This window comes from Erpetoichthys calabaricus, chromosome 15 (assembly GCF_900747795.2).
Source record: "Erpetoichthys calabaricus chromosome 15, fErpCal1.3, whole genome shotgun sequence".
Lineage (NCBI taxonomy): Eukaryota > Metazoa > Chordata > Cladistia > Polypteriformes > Polypteridae > Erpetoichthys > Erpetoichthys calabaricus.
The window spans coordinates 19,233,089-19,254,888 of record NC_041408.2 but is presented as its reverse complement, the minus strand read 5'-3'; the positions used below and the strand labels follow the sequence as shown (position 1 = coordinate 19,254,888).

At 41.2% G+C, this 21,800-nt stretch overlaps 1 protein-coding gene across 2 annotated transcripts in view; it reads right to left on the bottom strand.

Annotated features, from left to right (window-relative positions):
- rhoq (ras homolog family member Q) overlaps positions 1-21,800 on the bottom strand; it is a 119,591-nt gene that overhangs the window by 14,706 nt on the left and 83,085 nt on the right. The window contains exons 3-4 of one of the 2 annotated variants that reach the window (XM_028820911.2): positions 16,210-16,374; positions 11,542-11,637 (exon numbers count right to left, since the gene is read on the bottom strand). In XM_028820911.2, coding sequence (XP_028676744.1) covers positions 11,542-11,637; positions 16,210-16,374 — 261 coding nt within the window. The remainder of the gene's footprint in view (positions 1-11,541; positions 11,638-16,209; positions 16,375-21,800) is intronic. The other variant, XM_051919637.1, reaches the window with a different exon arrangement.

Here is a 21,800-nt window from a genome sequence, read left to right as displayed (position 1 = left end):
CCTTTGTTGTGTAATGTTATCCCCTGAAGATGTACTACATTACCTTTCTTGGATACATCCTTCTTTCTACAGTAATTCATGCGGTGGAAGACCGGACTGTGTTAACGGTTGTAGATATTCTTCGTGATATTGTAAGTTGATGTTTTCATCTTCCGCACAATCACCACCAACTGTTTCAGCACAGTCTACTAATACACATTTAAACAATTTGGCGTGTTACCGATTGATGTTTTTGGCGTTAATTCATTTGACTTTGTTTCTCAGTGCTAGGATTGTCCGTGTACTCATTTTTTCTGTTGATAACCCTTCGTGATGAAATTCTTCAATAAGATTTGGACATAATACGTCTTCTTTAATTGGGAACTTAAAGTGAGGAAAACGTTAAAATTTATAAGAGATGAGATTGCAGGAACTCTGTCTGACAAAAGCATTCAGAAGACTGAGAGGTGAGAGGACTGTGGTCTTGTTTGAAAATGGTTGAGAGGAGGGCGTGACTTGAAAAAAACTCATCGACAGTATTCTCATCTCGCAGGCCTTGAAAAAATCTTTTCCAAAAAGTCTTGTCTCCGTCAGAAGATTTATTTATTTATTTTTTTTAATAGAGAGAAGTATTCTGCCCTCAAACAGTTAAAGAATTAACCCTAAGTGTATGGAAACTTCTGACTGCAACTGTGCGTCAATCAGTTTAGTGTTGTGTTGTGTTTACACATCAAAATGAAATAATAAATACAGAGAATGAACATTGGTGATGGTTTTGGCCAAGATTTTGTAGCTTAAAGGATAAGTTCGGTATTTGTCCAAGTCAGTTATTTTTCCACAAACATGGATTCTACCCTAGCCAGTCGCAGATTCACTGGTCTCTGTCGTTAAGTAAGTGTGACTTCTCTGACTGGCTAAGATTATATAAATGAAGGCTATAACTGAGAATCGCTGTTACAAAGTTGTCTACTGTGACACACTGGTGGGCCCACCGCAGCGACAGACAGCAGGTAATTGTCTCACTCGGCCTTACCGCTGACAGTCCCCACTCCTGCAGGATCTAAAATGAGCCCCCTCACGTGTCACTCAGGGGCCAAGTGCCATCTCTGTTTCATGTCCTTATACATACAGCTCTCCCTTAAATCTTGAGCAGAAATTGCTGTATAAATTACTCAGAATGTTATAAATTATTGGCAGTTTTCTTAATGACCAACAGTAAACGCAAGTGCATATCAAAAAACTATGAACACGAATCTGCTGCAGAGCCAGCGGCGTATTGGATAGATGTGGTACAGAGCACTCACTCTTTTGTTCGCTGGAGTGCCATTACAGCTTGGGGACAAGCTTATGATGCCAGCGTATTGATGGCCTTGTCTCAGATGGTGTTTTTATTTTGCTGTATTCGATACAATACCTCTGCTGAATTTCATTTTATCATCTAACCACTTCCTCTCTGTCTGCTTTGGGATATGTGGTATCTGACTATGCTGGTGTGCCTATTACATAACATTTTAACGTGGAAATCGAAGGGTTTCCTCATAAAGTATTTAGTGATGCTGGAAAGGAAAAGGCTGCAAGCTCCTCTAGAGACAGTGAGACATCAGATTCATAAACGCTTCAAAGTCAATCCTTAGGTTTTTATTTTATGTATTGCAAGGTGTTTGCCTCTGTGTTAAGCATCCAAATAGCATCACAGGAGAAAAGACATGATTGTGTTCAAGCACGTTTTATTTGATAAAAAAAGCATTTATCTATTTCCAGTGCTGTTAATCATAAGAGACATGCAATCTTTTAAGAATGTGTGCTTCACTGCTCTTGTTTCTGTCAGTTAATCCCTTACATGGGTTATGCATATGCAGCTGTTAAGAAAGAGGAGAAAAAAATAAAAATCATATTAACCAGAATGCACTGCTCACTGATGACACATTCTATGATTTGCATAATCTGACCAAAGCTGCCAGGCTGGATGGTTTTAAACCAACTTGACTGCCTTAATTAATTGATATCTTTGGACAGTTTGACATCCGTGGTGGAGCGATGGGCGCTCAGCAGGCTCCTATCAATAATGGAGAATCCACTGCATCCACTAAACAGTGTCATCTCCAGACAGAGGAGCAGCTTCAGCGACAGACTGCTGTCACCGTCCTGCTCGACTGACAGACTGAGGAGATCGTTCCTCCCCCAAACTATGCGACTCTTCAGTTCCACCCGGGGGATAAACGGTAACATTGTACAAAGTTATTATCTGTTTTTACCTGCGTTGTTATCAATCTTTAATTTAATATTGTTTTTTTGTATCAGTATGCTGCTGCTGGAATATGTGAATTTCCCCTTGGGATTAATAAAGCATCTATCTATCTATCTATCTATCTATCTATCTATCTATCTATCTATCTATCTATCTATCTATCTATCTATCTATCTTATAGTGCCTTGCAGTTCTATCTATCTATCTTATAGTGCCTTGCAGTTCTATCTATCTATCTAATTTACGGTGGAGGTCAGAAGTTTCCATACACTTGGAGTGAATTCTTTCAAACTCACTTTATAAGCCCTCCACAGATTTTATACTGTCAGACTACAAATCTGGCATATCGTTTAAGACATCTACTTTGTCCAGGGAAAAGTAAAGTTGTTTTAAAAGAAAAGAAAATTTTTCCAGCAATGTTTTTTTATCGACTATATCACAATTCCAGTGGGTCACAGTTTTACATACACTTTGTTAGTATTTGGTAGCATTGCCTTTAAATGGTTTAACTTGAGCCAAACATCTTGAGTAGTCTTCCACAAGCGTCTTACAATAAGAGCAGGTGCTAGAATTCTGGCCCATTCCTCCAGACAGAACTGGGGTAACTGGGACAGGTTTGTAGGCCTCCTTGCTCGTACACACCTTTTCAGTTCTGCCCACAAAGTTTTCAATCAGATTGAAGTCAAGTCTTTGTGATGGCCACTCCAATTCCCTGACCTTGTTGTTCTTAAGCCATTTTGCCACAACTATTGTCCATTTGGAAGGCCCATTTGCATCTGAGCTCTTTAGATGTTGCTGTAGTTTTTCTCCATTGTTTTCCTTCCTCATGATGCTATCTATTTTGTGATGTCCGCAATTGCCCCACGACAAGAGGACTCCCACTCCTGTGCTTGACGGTTGAGATGGCGTTCTTTGGCTTGCAAGTCTCGCCTTTTTTCCTCCAACTATAGTGATGGTCATTATGGCCAAACAGTCCGAGCTTGGATTCATCAGACCAGAGGACATTTGTCCAGAAGGCAAAATCTTTGTCCCCATGTGTCATTGCACACTGCAGTCTGGCTTGTTTTATGGCAGCTTTGAAGCAGTTCTGGTTATGTTGATATACGACTCCTTTCACTGTGGATATTGATACTTGTCTACCCGTTTCCTCCAGTATCTTCACAAGGTCCTTTGCTGTTGCTCTCGGGCTGATTTGGCACAAAAACTAAGTTTTTCTCTAGAAATGGAATGCGTCTCTTTCCTGAGTGGTATGATGGCTGTGTTTATACTTGCATATTATTGTTTGTACAGATGAACATGGAACCTTCCTGGCATATGGAAATTGTTCTCAAGGTTGAACCAGAGTTGTGGAGGCCCACAATTTCAACCCCCTCAGGTCTTGGCTGATTTATTTTGATTTTTCCATTACCATATATTCTCACGTATAAGTCGGGTCTTGAAACCCTTGAAAAATCGATCATAAAATCAGACCCCGACTTATACGCTTAATATTTTTTTTTAACATCCTCTTGGCCTCACATCAGTTTCTCAGACATATCTAATTTTGTTGCAGCAGTGCAGTTACCAATTTCTTTCTCTACTTCGACGTTTAATTTAAAACCAGCTTCATATTTTCTTCTGATCAAACACTCCATCGTAGATAAGGGATGCTCTTACGATAAAGGTGTATGAGGGTGTGAGATCCAAAAAACACAAATCAGTGCAAACGTTGCTTCGGAATAGTTCAGGTATTATCGTGTGGTCACATAGACACAACAGAGAGACAGAGAGGTTAGGAGCAGTGCATTGCCGCACTCACATAGAAAAAAATGGCAGTGTGTTCCATTGGTTACTCACTCAGGTGGGCGTCAGCATATCATAATCTCTTGGACCAATAGTGCGAGTTTCCTGCATTTGACTTATACAACTGACATTATCAAATACCGGAAATTATACGGTAAAATCAAGCCACAACTTATCGGTGGGAGAACTTGAACATGAGTATACAGTGGTGTGAAAAACTATTTGCCCCCTTCCTGATTTCTTATTCTTTTGCATGTTTGTCACACAAAATGTTTCTGATCATCAAACACATTTAACCATTAGTCAAATATAACACAAGTAAACACAAAATGCAGTTTTTAAATGATGGTTTTTATTATTTAGGGAGAAAAAAAATCCAAACCTACATGGCCCTGTGTGAAAAAGTAATTGCCCCCTTGTCAAAAAATAACCTAACTGTGGTGTATCACACCTGAGTTCAATTTCCGTAGCCACCCCCAGGCCTGATTACTGCCACACCTGTTTCAATCAAGAAATCACTTAAATAGGAGCTGCCTGACACAGAGAAGTAGACCAAAAGCACCTCAAAAGATAGACATCATGCCAAGATCCAAAGAAATTCAGGAACAAATGAGAACAGAAGTAATTGAGATCTATCAGTCTGGTAAAGGTTATAAAGCCATTTCTAAAGCTTTGGGACTCCAGCGAACCACAGTGAGAGCCATTATCCACAAATGGCAAAAACATGGAACAGTGGTGAACCTTCCCAGGAGTGGCTGGCTGAACAAAATTACCCCAAGAGCGCAGAGACGACTCATCCGAGAGGTCACAAAAGACCCCAGGACAACGTCTAAAGAACTGCAGGCCTCACTTGCCTCAATTAAGGTCAGTGTTCACGACTCCACCATAAGAAAGAGACTGGGCAAAAACGGCCTGCATGGCAGATTTCCAAGACGCAAAACACTGTTAAGCAAAAAGAACATTAGGGCTCGTCTCAATTTTGCTAAGAAACATCTCAATGATTGCCAAGACTTTTGGGAAAATACCTTGTGGACTGATGAGACAAAAGTTGAACTTTTTGGAAGGCAAATGTCCCGTTACATCTGGCGTAAAAGGAACACCGCATTTCAGAAAAAGAACATCATACCAACAGTAAAATATGGTGGTGGTAGTGTGATAGTGTGGGGTTGTTTTGCTGCTTCAGGACCTGGAAGGCTTGCTGTGATAGATGGAACCATGAATTCTACTGTCTACCAAAAAATCCTGAAGGAGAATGTCCGGCCATCTGTTTGTCAACTCAAGCTAAAGCGATCTTGGGTGCTGCAACAGGACAATGACCCAAAACACACCAGCAAATCCACCTCTGAATGGCTGAAGAAAAACAAAATGAAGACTTTGGAGTGGCCTAGTCAAAGTCCTGACCTGAATCCAATTGAGATGCTATGGCATGACCTTAAAAAGGCGGTTCATGCTAGAAAACCCTCAAATAAAGCTGAATTACAACAATTTTGCAAAGATGAGTGGGCCAAAATTCCTCCAGAGCGCTGTAATAGACTCATTGCAAGTTATCGCAAACGCTTGATTGCAGTTATTGCTGCTAAGGGTGGCCCAACCAGTTATTAGGTTCAGGGGGCAATTACTTTTTCACACAGGGCCATGTAGGTTTGGATTTTTTTTTCTCCCTAAATAATAAAAAACACCATTTACAAACTGCATTTTGTGTTTACTTGTGTTATATTTGACTAATGGTTAAATGTGTTTGATGATCAGAAACATTTTGTGTGACAGACATGCAAAAGAATAAGAAATCAGGAAGGGGGCAAATAGTTTTTCACACCACTGTATACAGTATGTCAACCAAAGAGGCAGTGAACTTGATGGTAGGCCTCACACACACACACATTGACTCCAATGAGGCTAATTGGTTATCAGAAGCTAACTGTCCGATTGCCTAAAGGTTTGACATCATTTTCTGGAATGTTCAGAGCTGTTTAAAGGCACAGTTAAATTGTATGTAAACTTGTGACCCACTGGAATTATGATACAGTCAATAAAAAGTGCTTAAAAAGACTTGTTCTGGTGACACCAGGTGCTGCTGCTGGTAGGTAATATTTTACGAGGAAGCAAAGATTAGTATACATAGACCTAAAAGACAGTTAATTTTTCTTCTAGACTTGTCATTATGTGGCAACTTTAAAAACAAATGTAGAAGTAAATACAGGAACAAACTCATTAAAGGCATGATGTACTTTAAGATTGTTATAAACCACAAATTTAGCTCAGTTAAAAAAATTCCTTAGAATAAAATTCGGCAGCCACAGCACTTCCTCGGAAGCTGAATGCCAAGCTTGGCAGTCTGTAGGCCTGCTGCTCGTAAGGAGGAGGCTTCTTTAGATAGCGGCCTGCAAAGCTTCTCCTCACTCACTGAGTGTCAAGCTGGCGCCGTGTGTTACTGAACTTCCCACGTTTAAGACCTAGTGTTTTAAAGTTGAGTTTTAAGGACAGAAAACTAGTTGTAGATGAAGAGGTTTATCATACAAGTCGATTCCAACCATCTGGGAGTAGGATCTTTAAAAGCAGCCTTGCAGGATCTGGCCATTCCCAGTTTGTCAGCTCACTAGTATCTGCAAAATAAAAATGCAGGCAGTGTGCCCTGTGCCTACTGGATTTACGCCATAAAGTTATCTGACCCACTTGTAGCTCTGAGTAGGTAACTTAACCCGCCTGTGCTCTTTAAAAATACTGACATGGTAACAGTGTGGTTCTGTACTTGTAGAACATTGTAAGTATAGGAATAGCACTCAATAAATATACAGCATTATTATTATTATTAAAAAAAAAAAAAAAGTATGTGGAGCTATATTAGAAGCTGGACACAAAGGAAGAAGAATGGCCAATTGGTAGAAGTGCTTAACAGAGGGACAGAGCAGGGAAGGATGTACTTGCAGGTTAGTTAGGGTGGTAAAGGATGCAGATGGAAATTTGCTGACAAGTGGGGAGAGTGTGTTGAAAAGGTGGAAGAAGTACATTGAAGAACTTCTGAATACAAAAAATGAGAAAGAGTGTAGGTTGGATGAAGTGGAGATAGTAAATCACAAAGTTCCAGGTTTATCGGCAAGGCTGAAGTGAGGGAAGCTATGTGGAGGATTAAAAGTGGGAAAGCCTTTGGCCCAGATCTGGAAGTAAGTAGAGGTTTCGGTGAGATGGCAGGAGAGTTTCAAACTTGATTTGTTTAACAAAATCTTGAAAAGTGAGAAGACAACTGAGGAGTAGAAAAAAAATATATTGGTACCAAATTTCAAGAATAAGGGAGATGTGCAATGCTGCAGTAACTACAGGGGTACAAAGATGATCAGCCACACCATGAAGATATGGGGAAAGAGAGCTGGATGCTAGGCTGAGAGGAGAGGTGGCGCTCTGTGAGGAGCAATATGGTTTCATGCCAGGAAAGAGTACTACAGATGCAATGTTTGCTTTAAGAGTGTTGTTGGAGAAGTATAGAGAAGGTCAGAAGGGCATTGCATGTTTGTGGACTTCAAGAAAGCATATGTCAGAGTGCCAAGAGAGGAGTTATGGAACTGTATGAGGAAGTCGGGAGTAGCAGAAAAGTATGTGAGAATGGTGCAGGATATGTATGAGGACAATGTGACTGTGGCGAGATGTGCAGTAGGAATGGCAGCCTGGTTCAAGGTGAGAGTGGGATCACATCGAGGATCGGCTCGGAGCCCTTTCCTATTTGCAGTGGTGATGGACAGGTTGACAGATGAGGTCAGACAAGAGTCTCCATGGACTGTGATGTTCGCAGACGACATTGTGATCTGTAGTGAGAGTAAACAGCAGGTTGAGGTGGAGAATGAGAGTCAGTTGGAGTAAGATGGAGTAAATGTGCGTGAATGAGACGCAAGGTGGTGGAAGGGTGCGACTGCAAGGAGCAGAGGTGGTGAAGGTAGACAAATTTAAATACTTGGGTTCATCAGTCCAAAGCAACGGAGAGTGCAGCAGAGAGGTGAAGAAGAGTGCAGTCAGGGAGGACTGGGTGGAGAAGAGTGGCAGGAGTGATTTGTGATAGGAGAGTAACTGCAAGAGTGAAAGGGAAAGTCTATAAAACGGTAATGAGAACAGCTATGTTGTATGGTATGGAGACGAAGGAACTGACAAAAAGACAAGAGGCAGAGCTGGAAGTGGTGGAGTTGAAGATGCTACGATTTTTGCTCAGAGTGACAAAGGTAGACAGGATTAGGAATAAGTATATCAGAGGGACAACACAGGAATGACAGTTTGGTGACCAAGTGAGATGGTCTAGGAGAGATGTGGGGGTACAGCGGGAAAAGAATGTTGAGGATGGAAATGCCAGGCAGGAGGAAAAGAGGAAGGGCAAAGAGATTTACGGGGAGGACATAAAGGCAGTCGGTGTGGCAGAAAATGATGCCAAAGTCGAGCATAGACTGAGACTGATGATCCGCTGTGGCGACCCCTAAATAGGAGCAGCCAAAAGGAGAAGCTTATTATTAAAACCTTTTGATAGAAAATTGTAAATAGGGAAAAAAAGTAAAAGCTTTACTTATGGGTAGAATGTGGTGGGCAGACTGTGATGAAGGGAGAAGGAGGTGGAGGACACGGATGCCCCCACAGTGTCGAGTTCTGTCCATCCAAGTTTTGTTTTTTTCTGACACTTCTCCTGATGGATTGAATTCATTTTTTCTGTCTTTTCCTTTTAAGGTCTCGCTAGAGCGTAAGCTTTGTGCCAGAGCTGCGGGTGCCTAGTGACCTGGGAGGTGGCTGAACCTCTCCTCCAGCTGAGCTTAATTTGTACACTTAGACATCTTCAGAACAGATTGGAGGGTTTTGAGCGCCAGGACCCTTGACTTAGCTTGGTTTTTGTGACTATTTGAGATATATATATATCTATAATTTTTAGTAACTGGCCCCTTCAAATCTGCTCAGTGACGAAGATCTAAGTAATCCGTTCCAATCTCTTGTTCCTTTAAGGCCAGAGGCTACGCCTGGCAGGCTGTGCCCTGGGATTTATTCTGCTCTTTCATCACTGCTCACTCCCAACTGTCATCGTTTTTCAATTAAATGACTTTCTCACCATTTCTCTGTTTAGCGTTTCTGCCCTCCCAATCTTCTCCACCTACAGTCAACCCACAATCCACCCACATCTAAATCACTGTGTGTGTGTTTTTATTTTATTTTATTTTTTTTTTTAAACACTGCGGTAACTTTTCTAAAATGCTGACATTTTAAGTACAGAGCTGCATAAACTAGAGAGGCGTTCTACAATTCAATCCATAGTGTGCTGTCAGATTTGACCATTTGTGCCTCGCTGATCTGCGGCCTCTGCTAGAACTGTAAACAAAGCCTTGACATTGGGGTTGGCATACCCTCCGTGTCCCTGCAGATGTGCTCTGTGCTCTGCTGTGCTGCTTCTTTTACAAACACTGACTGATGGCTCGTGCTGGCCTGCTCTCTCGCTCTCTTTTTTTTTTGCCTACTCAATATTGATTAACGATGACAGTGCCTCGGTGACCTTTTAATTTGCTGGTGGTGATCCCAAGACATCTTTCTTTGGTCGGAGCACTTTGCAGCTGCACAGTATTAAAGAAGAATTAACAGAATCAATGGAAACCACCGTCACATCTCACGTAACACAAGGTTAACCCTCAAGTACCCAACAAGGCCTTTATCCTATCTCAGATTAGCTAGATCAGGGGGTCCCCAACTCCGGTCCTGGAGGGCCCCAGTGGCTGCAGGTTTTCATTCTAACCCTTTTCTTAATTAGTGTCCTGTTTGTGCTGCTAATTAACTGCTTTTGAATTAACTTTCATTGACTTGTGTTTTAAGGTTTGTTCCCTTGAATTTCTTCATTGTTATGCTGAATTGCTTCATTTCTTTCCTTAAATGGCACCTAAACAGAAATAAAATTTGAAGTGAGTGAGTCAACAGAAGGCCACTTAAGTCAGGGCCTCAAACTCCAACCAGTAGGTGCCAATTCTTATTAATTAAACCCGTTATTTAATTCTATGGCTTGTTGCTGCTCTCATTGTGCAACAGCAGACATTTTTGAAATTGTTGATTTTCTCTTTTCTAAGAGCACTGCTAAAATCTTTTGTGGACCTGAGCAGATCAACATTCCTGAGACCTTCCATCTTTCTTTTCAGATATCGTATGATGGTCACAGTGTGCTGATCATGTTTTGGCTCATTTTATATAGTACTAGCTGTCCCCCGTGGCTCTGTCCGCGTAGTAGTGAAACAGGACAAACTTTTAAAAATCTATAAACAAACGGGTATCGCTAGCTAAGCAGAGGCAAGGTGTCCTCCAAAACGTGGAGACAGAGGTAGAGCGTTTCGAATGGAGGCCTGCGCGTGAATGAGGAGGGCCCTGCCTGGCTCCCTACACCTGACGTCACGCTTCCCCCTCCCCTCAGCCTGCAGGATTTCTCTCGGATTAGCACGAATAAATTGCTCCTGCAACCGAACTATGATTCTTAGCGTGATAAGAGAAGTCGCAAAATCAACCGGAATATTCAAGCAAATTATAGAAATAAACCTGATCTAAATCCGTTAAGTAGCTCTCTCGTGAAAAGCAGACAGAGACAGAAAGACAGTGGATTTTATTTATATATATATATATATATATATATATATATATATATATATATATATATATATATAGTTGAAATAGTTTACTGTCAAATAATGCAAAGAGTACGCGACACGTGTTTCGCCCTAATTCTGGACTCATCAGGCGTACACACTCTACTGCACTCCCTCTCAGGAATCGAACCTCGGACGTCAGCGCCAGAGGCGATGCTCCTAACGTTGCGCCACGGCGTGTGGTTCGTTTTATTTGACAGCATGTAGATCGGGGTAATTACATTCACGGCATTTGAAGTCTGTGTCACAATCTGATTGTATGGGTGGTTACCTATCAGGTGTAGAGTGTGTACGCCTGATGAACCCAGAATGAGGGCGAAACACGTGTCGAGAACTCTTATTTGACAGTAAACTATTTCAACCATTCTATGATCTGCTTCTCACAACTGAGGGCACCGTGGCGGATGTTAGCAGACTTGCTGGCCAACCACGAGCGTTACCTGGTAGGTAACCACCCATACAATCAGATTGTGACACAGACTACGAATGCCGTGATATATATATATATATATATATATATATATATATATATATATATATATAAATAAAATATAATAGAGAGAGAGGTTATCGTTTTGCTGTTAGGTAAGGAAAAAGAAACGATTAAGGGGTCTGAGTCTTCAAGAGCAAGTCAAATAAAATGAATTCAAAAGCAGTTAATTAGCAGCAAAAACAGGTCACTCATTAAGGAAAGGGTTAGAAAGAAAACCTGCAGCCACTGCGGCCCTCCAGGACTGGAGTTGGGGACCCTTGAGCTGGATCAATGGTGAAGACTTCCTGGCTTTCCCTAAAATATATCAACCTTATCCTTTGCACTGCTTCTATCTAAAGATAAACACTTCCATCAGCGTCCTTTGGAAAATTCTGCCCACAGTGAAGAGGAGTAAGTTTTACCTCCTTAGCCAGTTTCTGCCCTTGCTCTAAGACAATTGGCTTTTCCTTCATGTCGTTGAGTTTTGCAATGGTTTTGGGATCGTCTCGCAGGTCAATCTAGTTAAGAAGAAAAACAAAAGAAAGGACAATAATACCATTAATTCAGACCAATGGCCATCAGGCAATAGGACGATCAATTCCAGCTGACATCCCTGGCATAAAAATCACTCTGCGACTGTCTCACTGAAATACGCACAAGTGTCCTTGTTGTCGTCTTTGCTTGTTTCCTCACCACACATCTTTGTTCAGGGCCAGGCTTCATTTCGAATGCTTTCGAGTCAGGTAAGTCAACAGCTGAACAAACTTATCAGGACAGCCTGCTCCCTCCATCAAAGGGCGAACCCCAGTCACAACGGGAGCTGTTGTGGAAAAGAGGATGGTGGCAAAATTGGAGGTCATCATGAAAAATCTCCTCCAGGAGGCGCTCTCCTGGTGCACTTTTAGCCATAGGCTGCTCATTCCACCACAGTGTTCTAAGAAGCACTTCTGTCCACTGCTAACAGGCAATTCAATGCTTCTACCCAATGTACTTGTTATTTTTATTAATTTATTGATACAGTCAATCAATCTGTCCTGTGAGTCTGTATCCTTGTTTTTTGCTTTCTCAAAAACAAAATATAGGGAAAGTACAGGAATCATGAAAAAAAATCAACCTCGAGATTTTGATGAATTTCGATGTTTTAGACCTTCCTGAGTCTGAAAATACGATTTTTGAAATTATGTCTGTCTGTGTGAAAATGCAATAACTTGAAAATGCTTTAACCTCATCAATGAGATTTTGTACACCTGCTTTATATCAAAAACTAGCAAAATACCCACACTTTGCAGCGGCGAAGTACTGCTTTAAAATTTTTATTAAGAAGAAAAGTAAACCTTTTTAAACTGAGGGAAAATATACCAATAATTATTTGTTAAGGATCTCTTTGTATACCACATTATCAGTTCGGCCCTCCGGTAGTAATATGACCAAGCTGTGCACTGAGCTTACTCTTGAGCATGCAACGTATAGTTGGCCATGTGAAAAGCAATCTCAAATCAATGCCAACCTTTTGTAGGGTCTGTCCATGAGACTTATTAATTGTCATTGCGATGCAGAGCCTTACTGGAAATTGGAGGCGTTTGAATTGAAATGGTTTTCATCGATAAACTCTCAAAAGCTGGATGCGAAGTTAAACATTCATAAACATCAAAGTGTCCACTACTCAAATCGTCACCTGTGAATCTAAGATGTTTCAGAGGCATTGGCGGTTGTCCAAAGGTGTAAAATATTTGGCCATTTCGGTACACTTGAAAGCGACAACCGAACAATTCAGCGGCAGCCATCAACTCACATGCAGAACCATAGGTGAAGGGCTTAAGCCTTTCACTCTTATAGTGCTCCTGTGTAGTTTAATTATCTCCTGTACCGTCATCAGTCCACACCTTGAACCTGTCCCAGTCATTCAATACATAAGACACAATGTTCCTCCGGATATCAAGAGTGAGCCTGATATGGCCGTGCAATATGTAACACAGAGAATGGAAAAGGCAGTTGCCATCTCCAGGCATGGAAACCACTCGGTAAGTGACAGTTCTTTGATCGATGGTGATCACCTCGATAGACATGTTAATGGGGGTACAGTTGGAACGATAAAGGAAATGGGTACCTGAACAATGTAAACTAAGTCTAAAATACCTACATAATAACTATAATCGTAACAAACGATCAATAAAACAGCGGATAAGCCGTGGATTAAATAAAAAGGCTGCAGTTACCAGCAGGGAGACGTGAATACCATGGTGAAGCAAGGAAGGGAATGAAGAGACCGGAGCGACGAATGGCCTTATATAGGCAGGCAGCCAACTACGTGGGAGGCGTGGGGATGGGGGACCCAACACCACCTCACACGGCGACCGAGCTGCAGGCTATGGATGTATATGTACGTAAGTAGGATTCAGTTAGCGTTGGGAACCCGCGTACCAAATTTCTTGAAGATGGGCCCATAAGTAACAAAGACCGTTGAAAAGTTCAATATGGCGGCCAACAGTGACGTCATACCACCGAAAATAAGTACATACATTGGTTTCGGTTAGCGTAGGGAAGCCGCATACCAAATTTCGTGAAGATGGGGCCATAAATAAGAAAGTTTAACATGGCGGATGTTGTCGACCGTTATGACCGTTACACGTAGAATTTCGAAATGAAACCTGTTTAACTTTTGTAAGTAAGCTGTAAGGAATGAGCCTGCCAAATTTCAGCCTTCTACCTACACGGGAAGTTGGAGAATTAGTGATGAGTGAGTCAATGAGGGCTTTGCCTTTTATTAGTATAGAAGATAAGGAATCCTATCAACGTTTGGGCCACTTCTGTCAACTGGAACTGAACTGAATACTTTTGCAAATTTTCATGTTAATTATGGTTATAATTACAGATAGATGATTCAAATTTTGTATAGATATTTATAATGATAAAAAGCAAACAGATATGAAATTTGAGAAAAATGACTCAACTGGAAGTAGTAGTTTATTTAAACAACCATCCGAATTTTTTGTATCATGGAAATATAAATGTGTACACGATATTAAAAGCTATTCAATATAATGCATATTCTTTCAATAACTATTATTAATTTTATTTTAATTTATACATCATCAGTTTAACAAATGTGTAAAAATTGAACATGCCATGTAAATATAAAGATGTAAACAACAAGCTGCTAAGTCCCCGCCGTGTTCCTGATAATACATTTAATTTTATGATTTTTTTTTTTATTTCTACCATCATTATCATAATTAAATGTAGCTAAATGCAGTTATACCTATAGCAATTTATTGCAACAAATCTCTCTATTATAAAAAAAAATCCTGTGGGAGGGAATGACTAGGAGACGATACGTGATCTTCACGTTAAGATCACGGAAGACAAATAAAAGACCCGCAAGACGAACATGAGATTCTCAGCACATATAAAATGTATCAGGACAATACGTAAAGCAAAGAAGAAAGAGCAGCGCGGAGAAAAGAGACCCAAAAGCATTGGAGAGAAAAAAAAGGCAGATAAGAGATCATGAAGGCAGTGGAATTTGAAAGGCTCAAACAAACGATGGCGCAATACACATGCAGAGAAAGGTAAAGAATATGAAAGCAGTAAAATGCGAAAGTATTGTAGCGTCCCAGCCAGGTTGAAGCCTTTTATGTTTTAAGTGACTGTTAGGTCCGATTTGAGGGAGGGTGGAGTACAGCACAGAAGACTGATAGCAGCGCAACAGCAGATGATCCGACGGCACCTCCTTAGCATGCGTTCAGCCGTCAACCCCAAAAATGACAATGCGAGCAGCATTATACGTCCCGAGAAAGAGATTTAACGATGCCCGGGGCCGGAAATAAAGGACAAGTATTGTTTTGACAACGTCACGCGAGACAAGGCAGTGAGCTATCATTTAAAACAAGTCTACGGACATCTAACCTAGCTGTTGTTGGATTGCTGTTGGCAGACATGCTTCTTGTGCTCCCAGGTCTTAAAACAACGACAAGAGATGAGCAAAATACGCACCTCGCCAGCAGCAGAAAGCCAGCAGATGATCCGACCGCTTCTCCTTAGCGTGCGTGCAGCCAACCTAACCCTCGCCACCCCCCCACCCCCTTCACAACGTGAGCGACAAGAGATGCAAAGTGGCAAAAGGACAGCTGCTGCACAGACTTTGAAATGATCGGGCAGCAAGACAAGCAGAAGAGGCAGCTCGCCAGCAGCAGAAAGACAGCAGATGATCCAACGGCATCTCCTTAGCTTGCGTCGGCTGCACCCCCTTCACAACGTGAGTAGCGTTATACGTCCTGCGAGAAAGAGATGTTACCATGCCCAGGGCCAGAAATAAATTATTGTTTTTACAAAAGTTTTAAAATAAAAGTGAAAATAATGCATATGTACTGTAACAATTCCCATGAAACTAACAATCTCTTTAAATTGTATATCCGGTAAACCAAACCCAGGGGTGGACGAGCGAAGCGAGCAGAGGGCAGAGCCCCCTAGTATTATATAATACTAACACTTTTTCTGTGTTTTTAGGCGACTATAACACTTTTTACTTTTGCATGTAATCGAGGTAATGCATATGTAATCATGAAAAAATTCCACCACCGTTTTTGACCTCCCTAAGTGCGAAAATATCATTTAATTATAAAGTTTGATTATAAATAGAGATAAATGATTGTGTATCGATATTATCAGTTAGTTATGATGAGAAACAGATATGATATTTGAGAAATATTGGGCAACTGGAAGTGGTTGTGATGACCTTTTCCTCTATCTCGGTATACGAGAAAGTCGAGGGAAGCGCACTCCTGGTTCTTTTTATGTTTCTGCTACTGTATGCATCAGAATTTCCCCCTGGGATTAATAAAGTTTTTCACATCTAATCTAAGTGTCTTTTCATTCCTGTGTCAACTTACAGTAAAAAAAATCAATGCATCTCGTGTGACTCAGACTGGTGTTTCTCACAGCCCACACCATAGTCACTAGTCTGATAACTATTGGACTGACTTTTATTAATATACAGTTTTATATATTATGATGGAGGAGAACTCCACCCACAGATTTTATGAAAGCTTCTTCTTTACTCAGAGACCACCCACTTTCCCACCCTACTGTACCTGGGTTCCTATGAGTAGAAACGGGACACTTGGAGCATACTCTTTGAGCTCTGGCACCCATTCTTCTTTCACATTCTGAAACGAGGCTGGGTTGACCACAGAGAAGCAGATGAGAAAGACATCCGTCATTGGATATGATAAAGGCCTCAGACGATCATAGTCTTCCTAAGTGGAGAAAAAGAGAGAAGTGCATTAGACAGAGCCAAAAGTATCTGTGATGAGGGAGTCCTCAACCGTATCAAAGAATACGCGTCATCCAGTAGACATAACCGAAGACCAATGAGTCAGAGTGAAAAACACACACGCCACTGGGTAATGTTCCAACTACAAAAGTGTTTATTATACAATAATTGTCCATTTACAAAAAATGTTTAAACATTTCCATGGCCATCACTGCTGGAACTGATCCACAACTAAAGAACTTTCAGTACTGTGCATAGTTTAAAAAATATTCAAAAAGTCATATTAATATAAAAAAATAAAAATCTAATAGCATTTATTATATTTCACTTCTGCACAATCCTTCAAAAAGAAAAAGAAACTATTTCTACAAATAACTCAAATCATTCATTTCTGTTCCCTCAAATCAGGAGCTTGTTAGTGAGCTCTACACTCAGCCTTAAAGGAATATTCCAACCTAATAATAATAATTCATTACATTTATATAGCGCTTTTCTCAGTACTCAAAGCGCTATCCACACAGGGAGGAACCGGGAAGCGAACCCACAATCTTCCACAGTCTCCTTACTGCAAAGCAGCAGCACTACCACTGCACCACCTGTGAGGATAATATTTTTATATACAGTACTGTATGTTACTTACCCCATGTAGCTTGCAGTGATGGCCATAAAAAAAAGTTTAATCTCATGTTTTTATATAAACTGACAGACAAAAATGTATGATATAATAGAAGATAATGGTGACCCATGCTGTACAATGGCAAACAATGGAAAAAGAAAATATATAAAATAAAAATAAATACAATAAAATATACATCTATTATAATAAAAAGAGACGTGACTTTTTCAGAGAGATACTTTCACGTCCTGTGAGACGAGATTTTGTGCCAAGAGATATAACCACGCCCGGGACTGGAAATAAAATACAAAGAGTAGATGACAAAGTAAAATGTCGTAAAGAATTCAAAAACGTTGGCGCGATACACATGCAGAGCAGGTTAGAGATAATGAAAGTACTAAAATTTGAAAGTTTAAAAAAAAATGATAGTAAAGATCGTATTAGCGCAAACAAATGGAAATTATTACTCTGTGAAATAACGGAACAGCGAAAAGAGATCGAATATATTGTTCAGATTTAAACTTTAAGTCGGAGACTTGTAGATCGTCTAATCCGTGTTGCAATCAGGGAAATGTAGTGTGTCTTCCCAATGAAGAGGCGTATCCGCGAGAATTAAAAGATTTGTTGTTTGGTGAAAGTGAAATCCGCATACGTGAGCGGCAGAGACGCAAAGTGGCTGGTGTGGGGTATGGATTGGCGAGTGAAGAGAGCAGGGAGCGAAGCCCCCTACTGTGTATATGTGTGTGTATATATATATATATATATATATATATATATATATATACAGTGGGTACGGAAAGTATTCAGACCCCCTTCAATTTTTCACTCTTTGTTATATTGCAGCCATTTGCTAAAATCATTTAAATTAATTTTTTTCCTCATTAATGTACACACAGCACCCCATATTGACAGACAAAAAAAAGAATTTTTGAAATTGTTGCAGATTTATTAAAAAAGAAAAACTGAAATATCACATGGTCCTAAGTATTCAGACCCTTTGCTCAGTATTTAGCAGAAGCACCCTTTTGAGCTAATACAGCCATGAGTCTTCTTGGGAAAGATGCAACAAGTTTTTCACACCTGGATTTGGGGATCCTCTGCCATTCCTCCTTGCAGATCCTCTCCAGTTCTGTCAGGTTGGATGGTAAACGTTGGTGGACAGCCATTTTTAGGTCTCTCCAGAGATGCTCAATTGGGTTTAAGTCAGGGCTCTGGCTGGGCCATTCAAGAACAGTCACAGAGTTGTTGTGAAGCCACTCCTTCGTTATTTTAGCTGTGTGCTTAGGGTCATTGTCTTGTTGGAAGGTAAACCTTCGGCCCAGTTCGAGGTTCTTAGCACTCTGGAGAAGGTTTTTGTCCAGGATATCCCTGTACTTGGCCGCATTCATCTTTCCTTTGATTGCAACCAGTCGTCGTGTCCCTGCAGCTGAAAAACACCCCCACAGCATGATGCTGCCACCGCCATGCTTCACTGTGGGGACTGTATTGGACAAGCAATGAGCAGTGCCTGGTTGTCTCCACACATACCGCTTAGAATTAAGGCCAAAAAGTTCTATCTTGGTCTCATCAGACCAGAGAATCTTATTTCTCACCATCTCAGAGTCCTTCAGGTGTCTTTTAGCAAACTCCATGCAGGCTGTCATGTGTCTTGCACTGAGGTATGTGTGGAGACAACCAGGCACTGCTCATCACTTGTCCAATACAATATATATATACACACAACCCAAATTCTAAAAAAGTTGGGGTGCTGTGTAAAATGTAAATAAAAACAGAATGGAATGATTTGCAAGTTTCATAAACCCATATTTTATTCACAATAGAACATAGAAAACATAATAAATGTTGAAAGTAAGACATTTTACTATTTCATGAAAAATATTACCTCAATTTGAATTTGATAGCAGCAACATGTCTCAAAAAAATTTGGGACAGAGGCAACAAAAGGCTGAAAAAGTAAGTAGTACTAAAAAGAAAAGAACATTTTCCAACTAATTTGGTTAATTGGTAACAGATCAGTAACATGATTGGGTATAAAAAGAGCATCTTAGAGAGGCAGAGTCTCGCAGAAGTAAAGATGGGCAGAGGTTCACCAATGTGCAAAAGACTATGTCTACAAATTATGGAACAATTTCAGAATAATGTTCCTCAAGGTAAAATTGCCAAGACTTTCGATATCTCATCATCTACAGCACATAATATCAAAAGATTCAGAGAATCTGGAGAAATGTCTCTGCGCAAAGGACCAGGCCGAAAATCAATATTGAATCCCCGCGATCCTCGGGCCCTGAAGCGGCAGTGCAATGCATGCAAACAGGCTTGATTCTGTCATGGGAATCACTGCATAGGCTCAGGAACAATGTCTGTGAACACAGTTAACCAAGCCGTCCACAAATGCAGGTTAAAGCTCTATTGTGCAAAGAAGAAGACATTATGTGCACATGACCCAGAAACACCACCATCTTCTCTGGGCCAAAGTTCATTTAAAATGCAAAGTGGAAAACTGTTCTGTGGTCAGATGAATCGAAATTTTAAATTCTTTTTGGAAAACATGGATGCCTCATCCTACAGACTAAAGAGGAGAAGGACCATCCAGCTTGTTATCAGCGCTCAGTTCAAAAGCCTGCAACTCTGAAGGCATGGGGGTGCATTAGTGTCTATGGAACTGGCAGCTTGCACATCTGCAAGAGCACCATCAATGCTGTCATGCATATACAGGGTTTAGAGAAACATTTGCTCCCATCCTGACAACATCTTTTTCAGGGAAGGCCTTGCCTATTTCAGCACAACAGTGCTAAACTGCATGCTGCATCTATTCCATCAGCATGACTATGTAGCTACGTACGTAGCATGGCTGCAGTCCAGACCTTTCACCAATTGAAAGCATTTAGCACACCATGAAATGCAAAATACAAGAAAGCAGCCCCAGTACTGTTGAGTAGCTAGATTGGGACAACTTTCCTCTTCCAGCAATTGGTCTCCTTAGTTCTCAGACGTTTACAGACCGTTGTTAAAAGAAGTGGGGATACTACACAGTGGTAAACGTGGCCCTGTCCCAACTTTTTTGAGATGTGGTGCTGCCATCAAATTCAAAATGACCTTCTCCTGTTCTTAAAATGGCACATGTTCTCAGTTTAAACATCTGATATGTGTTCTATTGTGAATAGGATATCGGTTTATGAGATTTTGAAATCACTGCATTCTGTTTAACATTTCACATAACGTCCCAACTTTTTTGAAATTGGGTTTGTGTATATAAAAAGCAAAGCTGGCAGGGTGACATATCTAGGCCAATAAGTATCTGCTAAGAAAGGACATTTCAATATATCAATATTTTGGAGTAATCCCCCCTAATAGAAAAACTAAATACCCCAAAAAATGCTTTGACTGATTTGATTGAAATTGGTGACATTGAAGAAGAAAAAAACTTGTGTTTTTTATTTATTTATTTTTTTTCCTCAATGTTTGTTGGAAATAGGGGCGGCATGGTGGTGCAGTGGGTAGCGCTGCTGCCTCACAGTTAGGAGACCTGGGTTCACTTCCCGGGTCCTCCCTGTGTGGAGTTTGCATGTTCTCCCCGTGTCTGCGTGGGTTTCCTCCCACAGTCCAAAGACATGCAGGTTAGGTGCATTGGCAATCCTAAATTGTCCTTAGTGTGTGCTTGGTGTGTGTGTGCGCACCCTGCGGTGGGCTGACGCCCTGCCCAGGGTTTGTTTCCTGTCTTGCGCCCTGTGTTGGCTGGGATTGGCTCCAGCAGACCCCCCGTGACCCTGTAGTTAGGATATAGTGGGTTGGATAATGGATGGATGGATGGATGTAGGAAATAGTGATGTAGTGATTGGTTATTCTTAGACAGGGCACCATTTTTTCACCTCAGCTGTGATCGTGCAGATCATGCAATTCATGCACATGAACATCACTATCAGAACAACAAGCTTGGCCAGGCAGTGAGCAGAGAGGAGCAGCTGCACTGCACAGGAAAAAAAGACAAGGTGGTGAGCGGCATAAAAAATGAGATGTGAAGAAAGGTTAGGGGAAAGTCAAAGAAGACGGGGTGAGCAAGTACCATTCTTGGGTACACCCAGGACTCCCTGTTATGTCGGTGTCTTCTTACTCCTCAAGATGAGGTCTAAAATAAATACAAATTCTATTGGATTGTAAGGTGTTCTTATATACTTTAACTTCTAAGATCAGGAAAGTTTGGGGGTTTTGGTTACGCAGCTTGGTGGCAATATCCACGGCGTATTGCAGAGAACTAACATGTCCCCCTTGGAGGTTAGACCATGCTGTGCTTCGACCTTTCCCAGCCAATTTCGCTATACGTCACCACCAGGTTGGATAGCAGATCAATCTCAAATCGCCCTCAGACCTCTTCCAGCGGTACTGATAGGTCAACTAATATAACTTACATAATATGAATAAAACTACTGTGAGAACCATCCATCAATCCATCCATTATCCAACCCGCTGAATCCGAACACAGGGTCACGGGGGTTTGCTGGAGCCAATCCCAGCCAACACAGGGCACAAGGCAGGAACCAATCATGGGCAGGGTGCCAACCCACCGCAGGACACACACAAACACACCCACACACCAAGCACACACTAGGGCCAATTTAGAATCGCCAATCCACCTAACCTGCATGTCTTTGGACTGTGGGAGGAAACCGGAGCGCCCGGAGGAAACCCAGGCAGACACGGGGAGAACATGCAAACTCCACGCAGGGAGGACCCGGGAAGTGAACCCAGGTCCCCAGGTCTCCCAACTGCGAGGCAGCAGCGCTACCCACTGCGCC